Genomic DNA, 14,742 nt, shown 5'->3' with positions numbered 1-14,742 from the left:
AAAAATATATGTTTAAAATAAGTCCGGAAATGGATAAAATGCCTGATTCTAAGCAACTTTTGTTCTATAAAGTTTTTTCACCAAGTTAATACTTTTCGAGTTATTTGCGAGTGAATATGTTAATTTTTCTACATAATAACTACGTTTTCAAACGATTTTTCGCAAGTAACTCAAAAAGAAAGTATTTGTTTTAAAAAAATTTCGTATCAAAAATATAGCACGTAAAAAAGTGAAAAACTTGGTGTATACGTTAGGTCACTGTATCTAGCAGAAGCAGAGTTATAGCTAATGAAAGATAGGTTCATAGTCGTCAAATTCCAAATCGAACATTTTAACGTGCCATAACCAAAAAACGAAGCACCTTTTTGGAGAAAACTTATATTAACTTTTTTAATGTGTTTAAAAAAATGCTTATTTTTGTTTAAAAAAAATTAGCATCAAAAGTAAACAAGTTACGCTCAAAATAAAGTTGGTCCCTCTTTTTTGGTAAGAAATCGGGAAAATCACCCCCTAATTAGCTTTTCAAATGAACTTAATTGTTATCACTTCACAAGTTTTTTACTCGCGTATGTATTGATCATACGATCTGTAAGTTTCATCTGTTCAAAGTCCTTATTTTTGAAACAGCTGTAGTTAAAAGGGCTTGAACGAGTCACTTATCACGAGTGTATGCAAATTTAGGAACACCGAATTTTGACCAATTTTTGTCTTACAGAAAAACAAAAAAATACAAAATATTCAGAAAAATAAAGCCGACTTTTTTTTATTGTTTAAGGCTTTTGGTATCTCTAACAATTTTTAAGTTATTTAAAAAAAAGCATTTTTTCAAAATTAACTTTTTTAAAAATTTTACTATAAAACCAATTTTTTTTTCAAAAATAAGCACATTGAATCGATGAAACTTACAGATCATATAAACACAACATAAGTAAAGTAACTTGTGAAGCGGTAACGATTAATTTCATTTAAGTTGCTAATTGAGGGGTGATCTTCTTGATTTTTTTGCCAAAACAAAAGGGACCAAATTTATTTTGAGCGTAACTTGCTTACATTTGATGCTAGAAATTTTTTTTATAAAAACAGAAATAAAGATTTTTTTAAACACTTTAAAGAAGTTCTAACGTGTGTTCCCAAGAATGCTTCATTATTTAGATATTTGACATTGAATTATTCTATTTGAAATTTTTAGAATATGAACCTATTTTTCATTAGCTATAACTCTGGTTTTGCTAGGTATAGGGACCTAATATATACACCATTTTTTTCACTTTTTTATATGCTATGGTTTTGCTAAGAATATTTTTTTTCGACAAAATGCTTACGTTTTGAGTTATTTGCAAAAAACCGTCTAAAAACGTGGTTATTTTGTAGAAAAATGAACATATTCACTTGCAAATAACTCGAAAAGTATTGATTTGCTGAAAAAACTCTATAGAACAAAAGTTGCTTAAAATTAGTCAGTTTATCCATTTCGAAACTTATCTTGAACATATATTTTTTCACCCCCGAGATGGGGTGAAACTCACCCCAGGGCAAAAGCACACATCGGCACCATATCAGTTTTTTTTTCTGACATGTTAGCTATGCGTATGCCAAATTTCATGTCAATCCAAGCGGTTCTTTAAAATTTACAGCAAAAACCGTGAAAGAATGGACTAATGTGTCTCTTTCTTTTAATTACAATAGATCTAAACGATAGACTTTTCAGATATTTTAAAATTTTTACCAAATTATTATTCTGATCATAACCATTTGGTTATAATTTTTAAAAAATCCACTACCCTAGTCCTGTACCGTCACTGTCACTTTAATCATGTCCTTATGAAGTTTTGACACTTGGCAGACATTCACGGCCCAAGATGGTTGTTTAAGGTTTTGTTTAGGGTTTCACCATGTTCCGAGAGGTATCTTCTAACATCGGCGTCAAGCCTTCTTAATTTCAACACACTAAAATGTAGACTGAATTTTAATTATAACTATTGTTTGGTTCTGGGGCTAGTTAGTAGCAAGTATGTATTTAAGAAAGTAATCATAACCACAATTTTTTCAACATCCAAAATTTCAACCATCTTTTCAATTTTAATAGTGGGATTACTTATTCTATTTCAGATTCTCTGATGATGGACTGATATGTCCGAAAACATTTGTTCTGAAGACGTTTTAGACAATCCATTGGGATTTTTTGGAATTTTTTAATATACCTATTACATGGAAGTTGTTTTATTTCGGTGTTAGGGTATACTAAATTAAAGTTCAATTTTAAAAAATTACAATTGTTAATGTTGAAGTTAAATGTTAACGTGTAGTGTATAATATATTATAAACTAGCTGACTCGGCAGACTTCGTACTGTCTCAATAGATAAAAACAATCTTTTGTATACAATAAACTTAAAATAAACAAAAGAAATTCATAATTAATAAACAAAAAATTGTAGGGTCGGAAAACTAAAGCACATAAGTCAAAAACTATAGATTTTCAGAAATCGAATAAAGCTGTATAAAACAATAATTCAATATTTCTTAAAAACATTTATTGCATTTTATGAGAGTGTGTATAACATCCTTAATTGTAGCTAAGTATGACTCTATAAAAAAGTATGGAAAATTGTTTTTCCTGACTTATGTCAAAAAGAACGCAAGTATATATGACTTATGTCTAACAGCACAACTAGGAATTTTAGTTTGTTACAACACAATATTTTCTTCCATCAATCCATATTAGCTACATTTTCCTTACTAGGCAAATATATATAAAATTTATGGAAAACATTAATTTGGTATTATTTTTAGTAGAGAAACTAAGTCATCTTTTTGTCTTTTGATATAGTTAAAGGCAATACTGATATAATTGGAATGTTATTAGGTATAAAGGATGGGTGCGGCCCAAAAGGTTAACTGTCATGAACACGCTTAACTTCACGCGCAACTTTGATATATCCAAAAAGCATAGGCCCCAAGTTGGATACGACCTATCATATTCACAGCAACTCGGATACATAATATTAAGAAAAATGAATATTTAGAATATTATAGAAATTAAATCAATGATGTATCAAAGTTGCGCGTGAAGTTAGGCGTGTTGATGATAGTTGAGATTTTGGGGGCGACCCATAAAGGATGCCCTCCGTCTTAAATGTATCTTGTGAAAATTTGATTCCATTTGTAAGGTGTCTTTGTAAGATACCATTCTAAATTCCGTATCATAGCGGAGCCACCTTTTGTCCAACCATTTAAACTGCTTTCCATCTACATCTTTATTTCTTAATACCAAAGTAAAAGTCCAAAAATCCAAAAAGTCAGTATTTCCACAACTTGAAATTTGTTACTACTGGCCTAATAAGTTGACTCCAGTCATGAGGAAGATATATTTGGATTTCTGTTTTCTTTTTTCTTTCTATTATTCCATGAACTGTTTAACTTCTAAATGGCTATGTTCGGCAACCATAAATTGATGGTTGATTCTCTCTATTGTAAGTTATGTACAGCCTACGTAAACATAGAACCCACGTGAGAATTTCTATTCTGACTTCCACAGGTATCAGAGTAAAATATTACACTTGTGTTATTAGGTAGGTTTGTTTGAAGATGTTTAAAGAGACAAGATGCAATCTGATTCGCTTCTTGAGCAGCAGTAGATTCATACCACATATATCATAAAGCTCTTCTAGTCTTATTGTCATGTACGGTCAAATTGAACGTCCACAATTGACGTTTATAAAAAGCTACATAAGAAGTCAATGATGGAGTCGGTAAAAACTGTTGTAAATCACATGTATTGTATGCACTTGTACGGTACTATCATTTTGATACATCTGTGTGTCGTTTTTTTAGATTCGTAAGCTTGATCTGGTTTGATCTGGTCTGAAGGTGGTTTGATAGACAAATAGTTGATATATTTTGGTGATTGTTAGGAGGGAAGGCAAATACTTCTTTGATGTACTCTTTTGGTGTAGTGACTTTCTTACGACGGAAGAGACAAATGGTTTATTATTTCCTTCCTTTTGTCCTGGGATATTTTATTTTTAGGTACAGTTGTTCCACGCATATCATTAATTTTTGTACCACCTACTGAAGACCGTTTCCTCATTGCCACTCCCTAGAAATAGCTTAACGCAGTACATCTATTACAACAAAATATTTATACGTCTTCATACGAAATTTCTGTTTTCAGGGTCTATTTCGGGTTGTCTTTGAGAAGCTTTTTCTACAATCTCTATTAATGATGACATGTAAGCAGACCTTTTTCTGTACAGTCGAAAAAATGAAAGAATACCCATGAACGATCACATCAATCACTTATTTTGTATTTGCTGTCTTTTTCTATGACAAACGTTTATTATTTATAGAAAAAGACAGCAGATACAAAATAAGTGATTGATGTGATCGTTCATGGGTATTCTTTCATTTTTCCGATTGTATATACCCATTACCCAATATTCATTGAATATCGCTTCTCTCTTAGCCATGTTTTAAGTAGGTACCTAAAGTTAAATATATGTATATTCTTAAACAAAGAAGACGACAACGTCAAGTACTTGATGTACCTAACAACTTAAGTCTTGCTTATAAATCAGCAAAACTGAATATATCAGTTGTACTTTTTCACATAAGTCAACTTATGTTCTTTATAACGTCTAAAGATTTATAGTAATTGAAAGGTTGAAAAAGTACGCTACTTAAAATCAATGTGAAATAAACGTGTATGACGTATGTGCTTGAGTCAGTCGGTGGAGAAAAAATATATGGACATGTGCATGTGCATGTACAAAAAGAAAAATCGGTTTTTTTGACTTATGTGCTTTAGTCTGCCGGCCCTAGAATTCTCGATGTGAATGAGCTCTTATTATTATTTTTAATTAAGTAACATGATGTTTGAAGTATTAAAGTTTAGTTAGAAGTAACAAAATAAAGTTTGTAGTGCAACACTTACAATCTTAAATTTGTTTATCTTATAATGAATATATGTAACAGCTTTATTTTATTTACATTCAAAACAACACTATATTTATAATTTTGTTCGGGCTTGTCCAACTATATAGGTGTTGATTAATCAAAATAAAAGTGAATTAAAATTAAATATCATTAAATGAAATGAAATAAAATTAAAAAAATAAATGGAATTAAAAATTAAATAAAATAAAATAAACGAAAATAAATAAAATACTTAAATTAAATAAAACTAAATAAAATAAACAAAATTAATTAAAATTAAATAAAATTTTATAATTTGCTGCTTGTTCTTTTCGTGTGCTCATAACTTTTCTCGTGCTTGCCTTTCGTCAGAAAAGTTCGGTTTAGAGGTATTTTTTGAAATTTTCGAAAAATTAAAAAATTCATATTTTGCCCAATTTAAGTCCAAAACTTAAGCAGATGCACTTTTCTTCGATAAAATTTGTTGCTCGTTCTTCTGTCCTCAGAATATTTCTGTCTTAAGATATTGTATTTCGGACATCGGTTGCGCTAGAGAAAAATTTTTAGAACCGTTCTGCTCGGAATTCGGCAAGAAGTATATCTACTTAATTTTGTATTTTCCCCGTCATTATTGTGAGAGTTATGACGTCATGGGTAACCCCTTATGACCTACGAGTATGAAATATAGATAACAACCTACTCCCAGACAGGTTGATTATACCTGCCAAATTTCATAAAAATCGTTCAAGTCGTTTCGGAGGAGTATGGCAACAAACACTGTAAAAAGAGCATTTTATACATATAGATGTAAAATTTTTGGTGGCTCCTAAAATGACTAATATAAAACCGTATAAACCTTCCCTGAACTTCCACAAATAATTCAACATCAAAATTAGCCAAATTGGTCCAGCCGTTCTCGAGTTTTAGCGAGACTAACGAACAGCAATTGATTTTTATATATAAGATTATCAAAAAATCTTTCCAACTGTTATAGCTTGACCAAGTGTAGAAGAAGATAGATGAAAACAAACCAAGGAGAAGTCTCATTTGGCAAGTTCAGAGTTCGAAAGCTGGCATTTTATAAAATTAACAACATTAGTAATAGATTAATGCCTAGTTGCACCAACAAATCTTAAGCTCCAGCTTAGCACAGCTCAGCTTATAGATAGGACTCGTCTATCTTAGCACGTCTTAACTGATAAGTTTAAGATACAATCCACGTGGCAATATCTTGTGACAAGCTGAAAATTGATCTAAGACAGTGGCGGCTCGTACCACTTTAAGAAGGTAGTGCCAGAACTCGGGCAGCCGCCAAAATTTTTAGTGACGGATTCACGATATTGTCAAAAAAAGGTATACTGACAACAAAAACTAAAAAAAATATGCGCGGATACTTTTATCTAATGTATCTTAAGTTTATTGATCTGAGGTGCCAAGAAATTGTCCAACATTGATCAAAACAGTTCCGTAAATTAATTAATAATAAAAACCTGTTAACCTACCACCAGCATTTACTGCTGATAGTGGTTGAAAATTGTTATTGCGATTTATTCTCTGTTTACCAATTTATAAAAATAATACTATTTCATTATTCACACACATGCACTAATTTTTGCAATGTCACTTTTAAAGTTTACGATATATGAAGTTCATTCTTCTATTTTTTGGTTGCAAGGTTTACAATGACTTTATAATTAAATTTATCAATACAATTTACAAAATGCTTTTCTGCAGATAGCATACCTAAAGCACTATGTTTTAACATCGAAAAACAGCATTCTGCTTCAGATGTTGATATAGGAATGGTAACTAAAATACTTAAAAGTTTAATAGTTTCTTCAAATGTGCTTTTTAAACTTTCCCTCTCCAATAAAACCGATAGCGAAACAGCCCCAGAGGTAGTACTTAATTCGTCTCGCTAATACAGTGCCTACTTCTAATTCAGTTTTAAACCGAGTTTTGCTTAAAAATTAAAATTGTCTTCATGCTTCATTAAGAAATGATTCGGAGAACTGATGCTTATAAGCAGAAAACCTCTCCGATATAAATAAATTAGAAGCAACTAAATGTCCGCAGAAGGTAGACCTTTGAAAGGTCTGGTATTTTGAATAATATGAACCTTTAAGTCGTTGTCTAATTCGGCGCTAAAATTGACCAGCTCCTTAAATATGCCTCTATTTTCTGAATTTTCTTTTTCGTCGTGACCTCTTAAAGCTAACTCGAAAGCTCCACAACACCTTATAACATTTGTAGTTTTTTTTCTAGCGAAAAACCACCAACAAAATTTTTTTAGGATACTAATCTTCATTGTCAATTAATAAATTAAACTTAAGAAATAATCAAAATATTATCAACATACCCACGATCATCATGCACTAAAAGATTAGTTATAAATACAAAAACTTTTTAACAGAAAATATACATAATAAAAGCGAGAAACCAGCACGTAAAGAAACTCAAAATAAATAGACCTGGCATCATACCCTCGTGCCTGGCACAGAGATTCTAATTTTAAGGTATACTAATAGTCCAATATAGCCCTTTCTCTGTCACTTACAATCTTTCTCTCTTTAGTCGTGCCAGTCTGACTTCGGCACGAAGGAGATTCTCCTGTCGAATACTCTCCGCTGTCGGCAGGGATTGTATTACGCCCATAGTTGCCATATTTTATATAATTTATGAAGATCAAAAGAAATACACACAAAAAAATTAACAGGAATTAAAAAGTTTTGAAGATAAAAAATATGTTTCTGCGTAGTTAGCAAGGTAGTGCCATGGCTCTATGGCACTACCTCACGGGTCGCCACCACTGATCTAAGACTTAATGGTGCAACGCGTATGTTTGGTAAGCGGAGCACAAGGCACGTCTTAAGGCTAAGATATGTTGGTGCAACCAGGCATAAGTCAAATATCAAATATTTTACTTATATGTAACCAATGAAAGAAAACTCAAGAATACCTAAAAAGTAATGTTCAAAAAACTTTCAAAAATTGTTGGGTATACTGTATACTAAACCAAAATTATTAAAGAAATTTCTTAAAGATAGAATCAAATTTACAATTTAATGGAATCTGAGTGTTAACACAGTTTTTAGGGTTTCTTTTAAATTCCCTGCTTAATTGTAGATCTTCTAGTAGATCCAGTTTGGTATAGTTATTATTAGGTATGCTAGTAGGATCCTACTATCTCTTTGGGGACTAAATTTATGTTTCTATGCATGCAAAGGATGACCAAAGCCACGGTTCTTAGAGATACTACGGTTGCCCAGATCGACGGTGGTTGGGAAACTTCCATTTTTGACTACGTCACAAGAATACAGAATCCTATATTTTTAAACGATTTTCGATCATTGAATGTGTGTTATTGTGTATACAGTGATGAGCGCGCTAATAACCGACAAAACAGCTCAAAGGATAGAAAACATAATGCATTGCGAAACAAAAAGAGATGAAACTAGTGGAGGTGGAAATTATCGCTAAAAACGTCTAAAATAACATTACATTACATAGTTTCCCACCTTTAGACGTATCAGAGGAGTATGACAACTGTCACTGTGACAGTAGAATTTTAAAAAATACTCCTGTCACAGACGTCTAAAGGTGGGAAACTATGTAATATAATGTTAATTAACACGTTTATAACGATAACTTCCACCTCTTCCAGTTTCATCTCTTATTGTTTCGCAATGTATTATGTTTTCCATCTTTTGAGCTCCTTTGCCGGTTATTAGCGTGCTCATCACTGTGTATGTGTAGTATTTGTGTTATTATTAAATAATTAGACAAATAATACACATTTTATCTTATACCGGGTGGTGAATCGTAGAGCGGGCCATAGGAAACTCAATGTAAAATTCTAAACTGTTGAATTCCTGTTTTCCTAATTATTTTACATCAAAAATCATGAGATAATATTTGTAGAGAATTGAAATCTGTATTAAAATCAAAAGTTAAAATTGTTCTACGATTTAAACGCATTCCAAAATTTTAAAAAATATAATACCTTTGCCACAGTACGTACCTATGTGTGTAAAAGTTAGGCCACACGTTACTAAATAATATTTAACTGACAGTGCTCACACCATTGACTGAATAAAAAATCTTTATTATTAATACTTTCTCCGCAGCTGAGGGTATCTTATCAACTGTATTGCTTTTAATGATAAAATAAAAATATTGACAGTTCAAAAATGTGAAAATAATAACTGCATTGTGACACATTATTGCACTGTGTGTGGCCTAATTTTGAGATGAAAAACGTATTTTTACGCATTTTTATAAAATTTTGGAATATGTTTAATTCGTAGAACAATTTTAACAGTTGTTTTCAATACAGATTTCAATCCTCTACAAATAGTTTCTAATGTCTTTTGATTTAAAATAATTAGGGAAGCAGGAATTCAACAGTTTAGAATTTTACATTGAGTTTCCTATGGCCCGTTTTCCAATTCGCCATTCACCACCCGGTAACATCCTAGTTTACTTTATATTTTTGCATTTGTAATTTTGGTGTTGTTTCCCGTAAAAACTTATTTTGAATTATTCATGAAAGTTGTACATCGTACCTATTGTAGGAGTTTAAATAAGAATTAAATTTATAAGGTAGGTTAAAACGTTAAAATTTCATTATTGTATTAACGTAATAATTATGTTGATAGTTTAGAACGCCAGGTACAGGCTGTAGTGTGGCCAGATTTATTAGGTAGGTACCTATTATTTAAATTCTTACAATAAATAATTTTAATCGCAATATGATTTTTTTCGAATCCTAAGAAAACTAATAAGTATTTTAGAAAAAATTTATACGCAGAATGAAAGATTATCATCATTACCACAGCATAGAGAACGCAACAGCAGTGACACACTAGTAGGCGGGAAAAGTTCGCGCACTATTACTGCGCAGATCGTCGGCCATTTTGTGCGTAGTACCAGACAATGTAGAAAATCGACAGTGTTGCCGATTTGTACATAATTATCAGATTTACTCAACTTTTATGACATTCATATTTTTTAACATAATTTTATACGTATGCCTGTGGGAATTATGTCAATAATTGGGATATAACACAGAATATTGACGATGAATGGCGATTGTATTGTTAATCTTTTGCATAAATTCCAGAAATTATTCAAAAAAAATCTCTTACGGGTAATAAAGTTGGTGACATCGGCAACACTGATGAACCAACACATCACATCACCACTGAGATGTACTACGCGAAAAATGGCGACCCTGTACTTTTCAACTTCAAAGGCGGCATCAGGGAGTGTCCTGGCTGGTTTCGTTTATTATGCTGTGTCATTACCGAGGGCCGAAAGTCCCTTAGAGTAAATGAAAAGTTTGTTTTGAATGAAATATTTGCAATTAAAAATCACACTTCTCTTTTATTTTCAGCCCTGTAACTTATTAAAATAAACATTATAGAGCGTTTCAGTCAGCTTTTAAATTTTTCAAAAATACTCGTATTTATTAGTTTTCTCAGGATTCGAAAAAAATGAATACATTTAAAACACATTGAGAATTTTGACGTGCGTCAAAATTTTGCATTTTGCTCCTTCCCCTTAATCGGTATTTATAATATAATATGTCTTTGATGTATGGAAAATAGTCAATTTAGTTAAGAAATAAAAATGTTTAGTGGATTATTTATAATACCTAAATTATGAAAAACTGTTAACATTTATCCATGCAATATTTACGGAAATGTAGGACTTCAATTTCCATTCTACACTGAAAATTTGTCGATGAATTTCCATTAATGCTGGATTAACTATTGAATACATACTATCCTTAGAGGTCAGCTAGGATTATGTATAATAATTATGCAAGTAATTATAATAAAAATGCAAGTAAAATGGGCATTACACTCATTCGAACCTTATAAATCGCCAGGATTAGATGGGATTTATCCAGTACTGTTGCAGAAGGGATCCGACCTTCTGGCAAATAGAATATGTACAGTGCTTCGGAGCAGTTTGGCTCTAGGATATATTCCAAAGGCATGGAGAATGATCAGAGTAACTTTTATACCAAAACCTGGAAAAACAGGACAGGATGGGGCAAAGTCTCTGAGACCAATAAGTCTTATGTCTTTTCTGCTTAAGACGCTAGAAAAACTGCTAGATAGGCATATACGGGATGGCGTATTGGAAAACAGACTGATACATAAGAACCAGTATGCATATAGAGCAGGAATGTCAACAGAGACAGCATTACATCAGCTTGTAGAAAAAGCTGAATATGCTCTCAAGCACAAAGAGGTACTATTAGCGACCTTTTTGGACATAGAAGGAGCGTTCAATAACATATCCTTAGAAACAATCTCAAGAGCATCGTGGAGAAAAGGGATCGATGAAATTTGTTGCAAGTGGATAGACCACATGCTACAACAGAGACTCGTATATACGTCCATTCTAGGGGAGAGCATTATCGCCCAGGTCCGACGAGGGTGTCCGCAGGGAGGTGTTCTGTCCCCGCTAATATGGAACCTTGTCATGGACGATTTGCTTGAGTTCCTGGAATTGAACTGCCATGAAACCCTGGGCTATGCAGACGACTTGGTAGTCCTTGTTCAGGGAAAATTCCAAAACATAGTAAGGGAACGCATGCAACAGGCCCTTAATATTGTCACCAAATGGACTGAGGAAGAAGGGCTGAGAGTCAGTCCTTCCAAAACAGTCACAATTGCGTTCACCAGAAGAAGGAAGCTGGAGGACTTAGGGCCTCTGATCCTTAATGGTGAACAATTGGAGCTATCTAAAGAGGTAAAGTATCTAGGGGTTATACTGGACCCAGAACTTACCTGGAACCGACAGCTTGAAAGAGTAATTAAAAGAGCGGAGGCGACATTAATGCTGACCAGACGCACACATGGAAAAAGATGGGGACTCTGTCCGAAAATGGCGTACTGGACATATACAACGATAGTGAGACCCATGATAACATATGCATCCTTGGTATGGTGGACAAAGATGCAGCAAAGAACCGCTATAAACAAGATAAGCAGGATACAAAGACTTGCATGCTTGGGAATAACGGGAGCAATAAAAACAACACCGACGGCGGCACTGGAAACCCTGTTAGACCTACCCCCTCTTGATATATTTATCAAAGGGGAAGTGAGGATGGGAGCATACAGGCTGCAAGGAAAACCAAGGGATAAATACGAGAACCTTGGGCATAATCAGATTTGGAACTATGGTGGGGTAAGTATATCTGATACATACACTGATCACATGGTACCAAAATACACATTTAATAGGAACTTCGGAATAGAAATCAATGACCGAAGGGAATGGAACAGCATCAGTAGCAAAATCAGAGGAACGATCTGGTATACAGACGGATCAAAAACCGATGAAGGCACTGGAGCCGGTATTTTTAGTGAAACAGAGAATGTAGGACTCAGTTTCTCACTAGGAACATACACAACTGTGTTTCAAGCGGAAATGTACGCAATTCTGCAGTGTGTCGCAATGAACAACTTGAGGGCCTATGAAAATAGACGGATCAATATACTCACAGACAGCCAAGCACCACTGAAGGCACTAATGAGCCCGAAAGTGACGTCAAGGCTGGTATGGGAATGCCGGCAAGAACTGGAAGAACTGGCCGAAAAAAATAGTGTAACTCTATTCTGGGTGCCAGGACACACCGGGATAGACGGTAATGAGAAAGCAGATGAGCTGGCAAGGAACGGTTCATCAACTTTATATTTTGGCCCAGAACCTGCTCTAGGAGTACCTAAAACAACAATTAGGGGACAAGTCAGGGAATGGGTCAAAAACAAACACAAAGAATACTGGGGGAACGTACCTGGTCAGCGACACGGGAGGCCCTTAATAAGGGAACCCTCAAAACGGAGAGCTGAGGAACTAATAAAATTACATAGGAGTCAGCTCCGCATAATTACAGGTCTTCTCACGGGTCACTGTGCCCTAAAAGGACACCTGAATAGAATTGAGCTGTACGAAGGGAACCTTAACTGCAGACTGTGCAATAGGGGAACTGAAACAGCACATCATGTACTGTACGAGTGTGAGGCTTTTGATCACAAAAGGCAGGCTATTTATGGACAACCAAAATTAAGTCCAGCAGAATATGCCACCCAATCCATGCTAGGGATGTACAATTTGGTACGTGGAACCAAGCTTGTGGATTGGGTGACATAAAAGGTAGGATGGCTGGCACAATAAGCCCATGAGGCTGCAGTGCCTTCGAAGACATATGTCAGACGACCTCCAAAAAAAAAAAAAATGGAAAATAGTCAATTTAGTTAAGAAATAAAAATGTTTAGTGGATTATTTATAATACCTAAATTATGAAAAACTGTTAACATTTATCCATGCAATATTTACGGAAATGTAGGACTTCAATCTCCATCCTACACTGAAAATTTGTCGATGAATTTCCATTAATGCTGGATTAACTATTGAATACATACTATCCTTAGAGGTCAGCTAGGATTATGTATAATAATTATGCAAGTAATTATAATATTCACATAATTCTAGCTGACCTCTAAGGATAGTATGTATTCAATAGTTAATCCAGTATTAATGGAAATTCATCGACAAATTTTCAGTGTAGGATGGAGATTGAAGTCCTAGATTTCCGTAAATATTGCGTGGATAAATGTCCACAGTTTTTCATAATTTAGGTATTATAATCCGCTAAATATTTTTATTTAACTATCTTGACTATTTTCCATACACCAAAGACATATATTATAAATACCGATTAAGGAGAAGGAGCAAAATGCAAAATTTTGACGCACGTCAAAATTCTCGATATTTTTTAAATGTTTTAATTTTTTTCGAATCCTGAGAAAACTAATAAATATTTTTGAAAAATTTAAACCCAGGATAAAAGACTACATTATTACCGAGGGTCGAAAGTCTCTGAAAACTTCTATAATGTTTATTTTAATAAGTTACAGGGCTGAAAATAAAAGAAAAGTGTGATGTTTAATTGCAAATATTTCATTCAAAAAAAACTTTTTATCTACGTTAAGGGACTTTAGGCCCTCGGTAATGACGTAATCTTTCATTCTGCGTTTAAATTTTTCTAAAATACTTATTAGTTTTCTCAGGATTTGAAAAAAATCATATTGCGATTAAAAATACAGTGTACTCGTGACGTAACCGCACCCTTAATGTTCATTGGTTAGTCGATCTGGGCAACCGTAGTAATGTCTAAGAACGGTGGACCAAAGCTAGATTTCTCGATCTTTGACAGATGTTCTGTAATACGTGTATCCAAACGTCACATCACTCTACCAATGTAGGTCACAGGGCAGTCTCCCTGTACAGTCTTTTTCAAATATAAAACTGTCACTGTCACAGTGGCAGTTGCCAAATTCGTCCGATACCTATGAGGTGGGAAACAATAAATAAAATGTAAATTCATCTGTTTTTATCGCTCAATTTCCCACCTTCACTAATTTGCCGTCTTTTTATCTCATAACGTAATATGTTTTCCATTTTTTGCGATATTTTGCCGCTTATTAGCGCTCTCATTATTAAATACTATTTTGTAATCTGTTATTATATAGGCTTTTATTAAATATAAATAAAATAATCATAAATTAATGAAAACGTAACTAAAAAAAAATGTACTTACTGCTGCTAAAAATGTGTTGATTTCATCTGTAATTTCTTGTTCAGAGAATTTAGTATTTTTATAAAGAAGATCTAAAAATGAAATACCATCGCGATGTTTCCCTAAAAGTAAAATATACTTTTAGTTGCATTTCAAAACTCTTTAAAAATTTGTAACAGATTTTGCCCTTCCCATCACGTGACGTAGGTACTTTATTATGGTAGGGGAG

General features: G+C 33.3%; 1 protein-coding gene across 1 annotated transcript in view; it reads right to left on the bottom strand.

Annotated features, from left to right (window-relative positions):
- The window catches only part of LOC126882332 (cytochrome P450 4C1-like), a 271,597-nt gene that overhangs the window by 73,074 nt on the left and 183,781 nt on the right, over positions 1–14,742 (bottom strand). Inside the window, exon 8 of the mRNA XM_050647208.1 lies at positions 14,535–14,635. Within this exon, the coding sequence (XP_050503165.1) occupies positions 14,535–14,635 (101 nt within the window). The remainder of the gene's footprint in view (positions 1–14,534; positions 14,636–14,742) is intronic.

Source organism: Diabrotica virgifera, chromosome 3, assembly GCF_917563875.1.
Source record: "Diabrotica virgifera virgifera chromosome 3, PGI_DIABVI_V3a".
Taxonomy (NCBI): domain Eukaryota; kingdom Metazoa; phylum Arthropoda; class Insecta; order Coleoptera; family Chrysomelidae; genus Diabrotica; species Diabrotica virgifera.
Note: the sequence above shows the minus strand (reverse complement) of the source record. Positions and strands in the feature narration are given on the sequence as shown.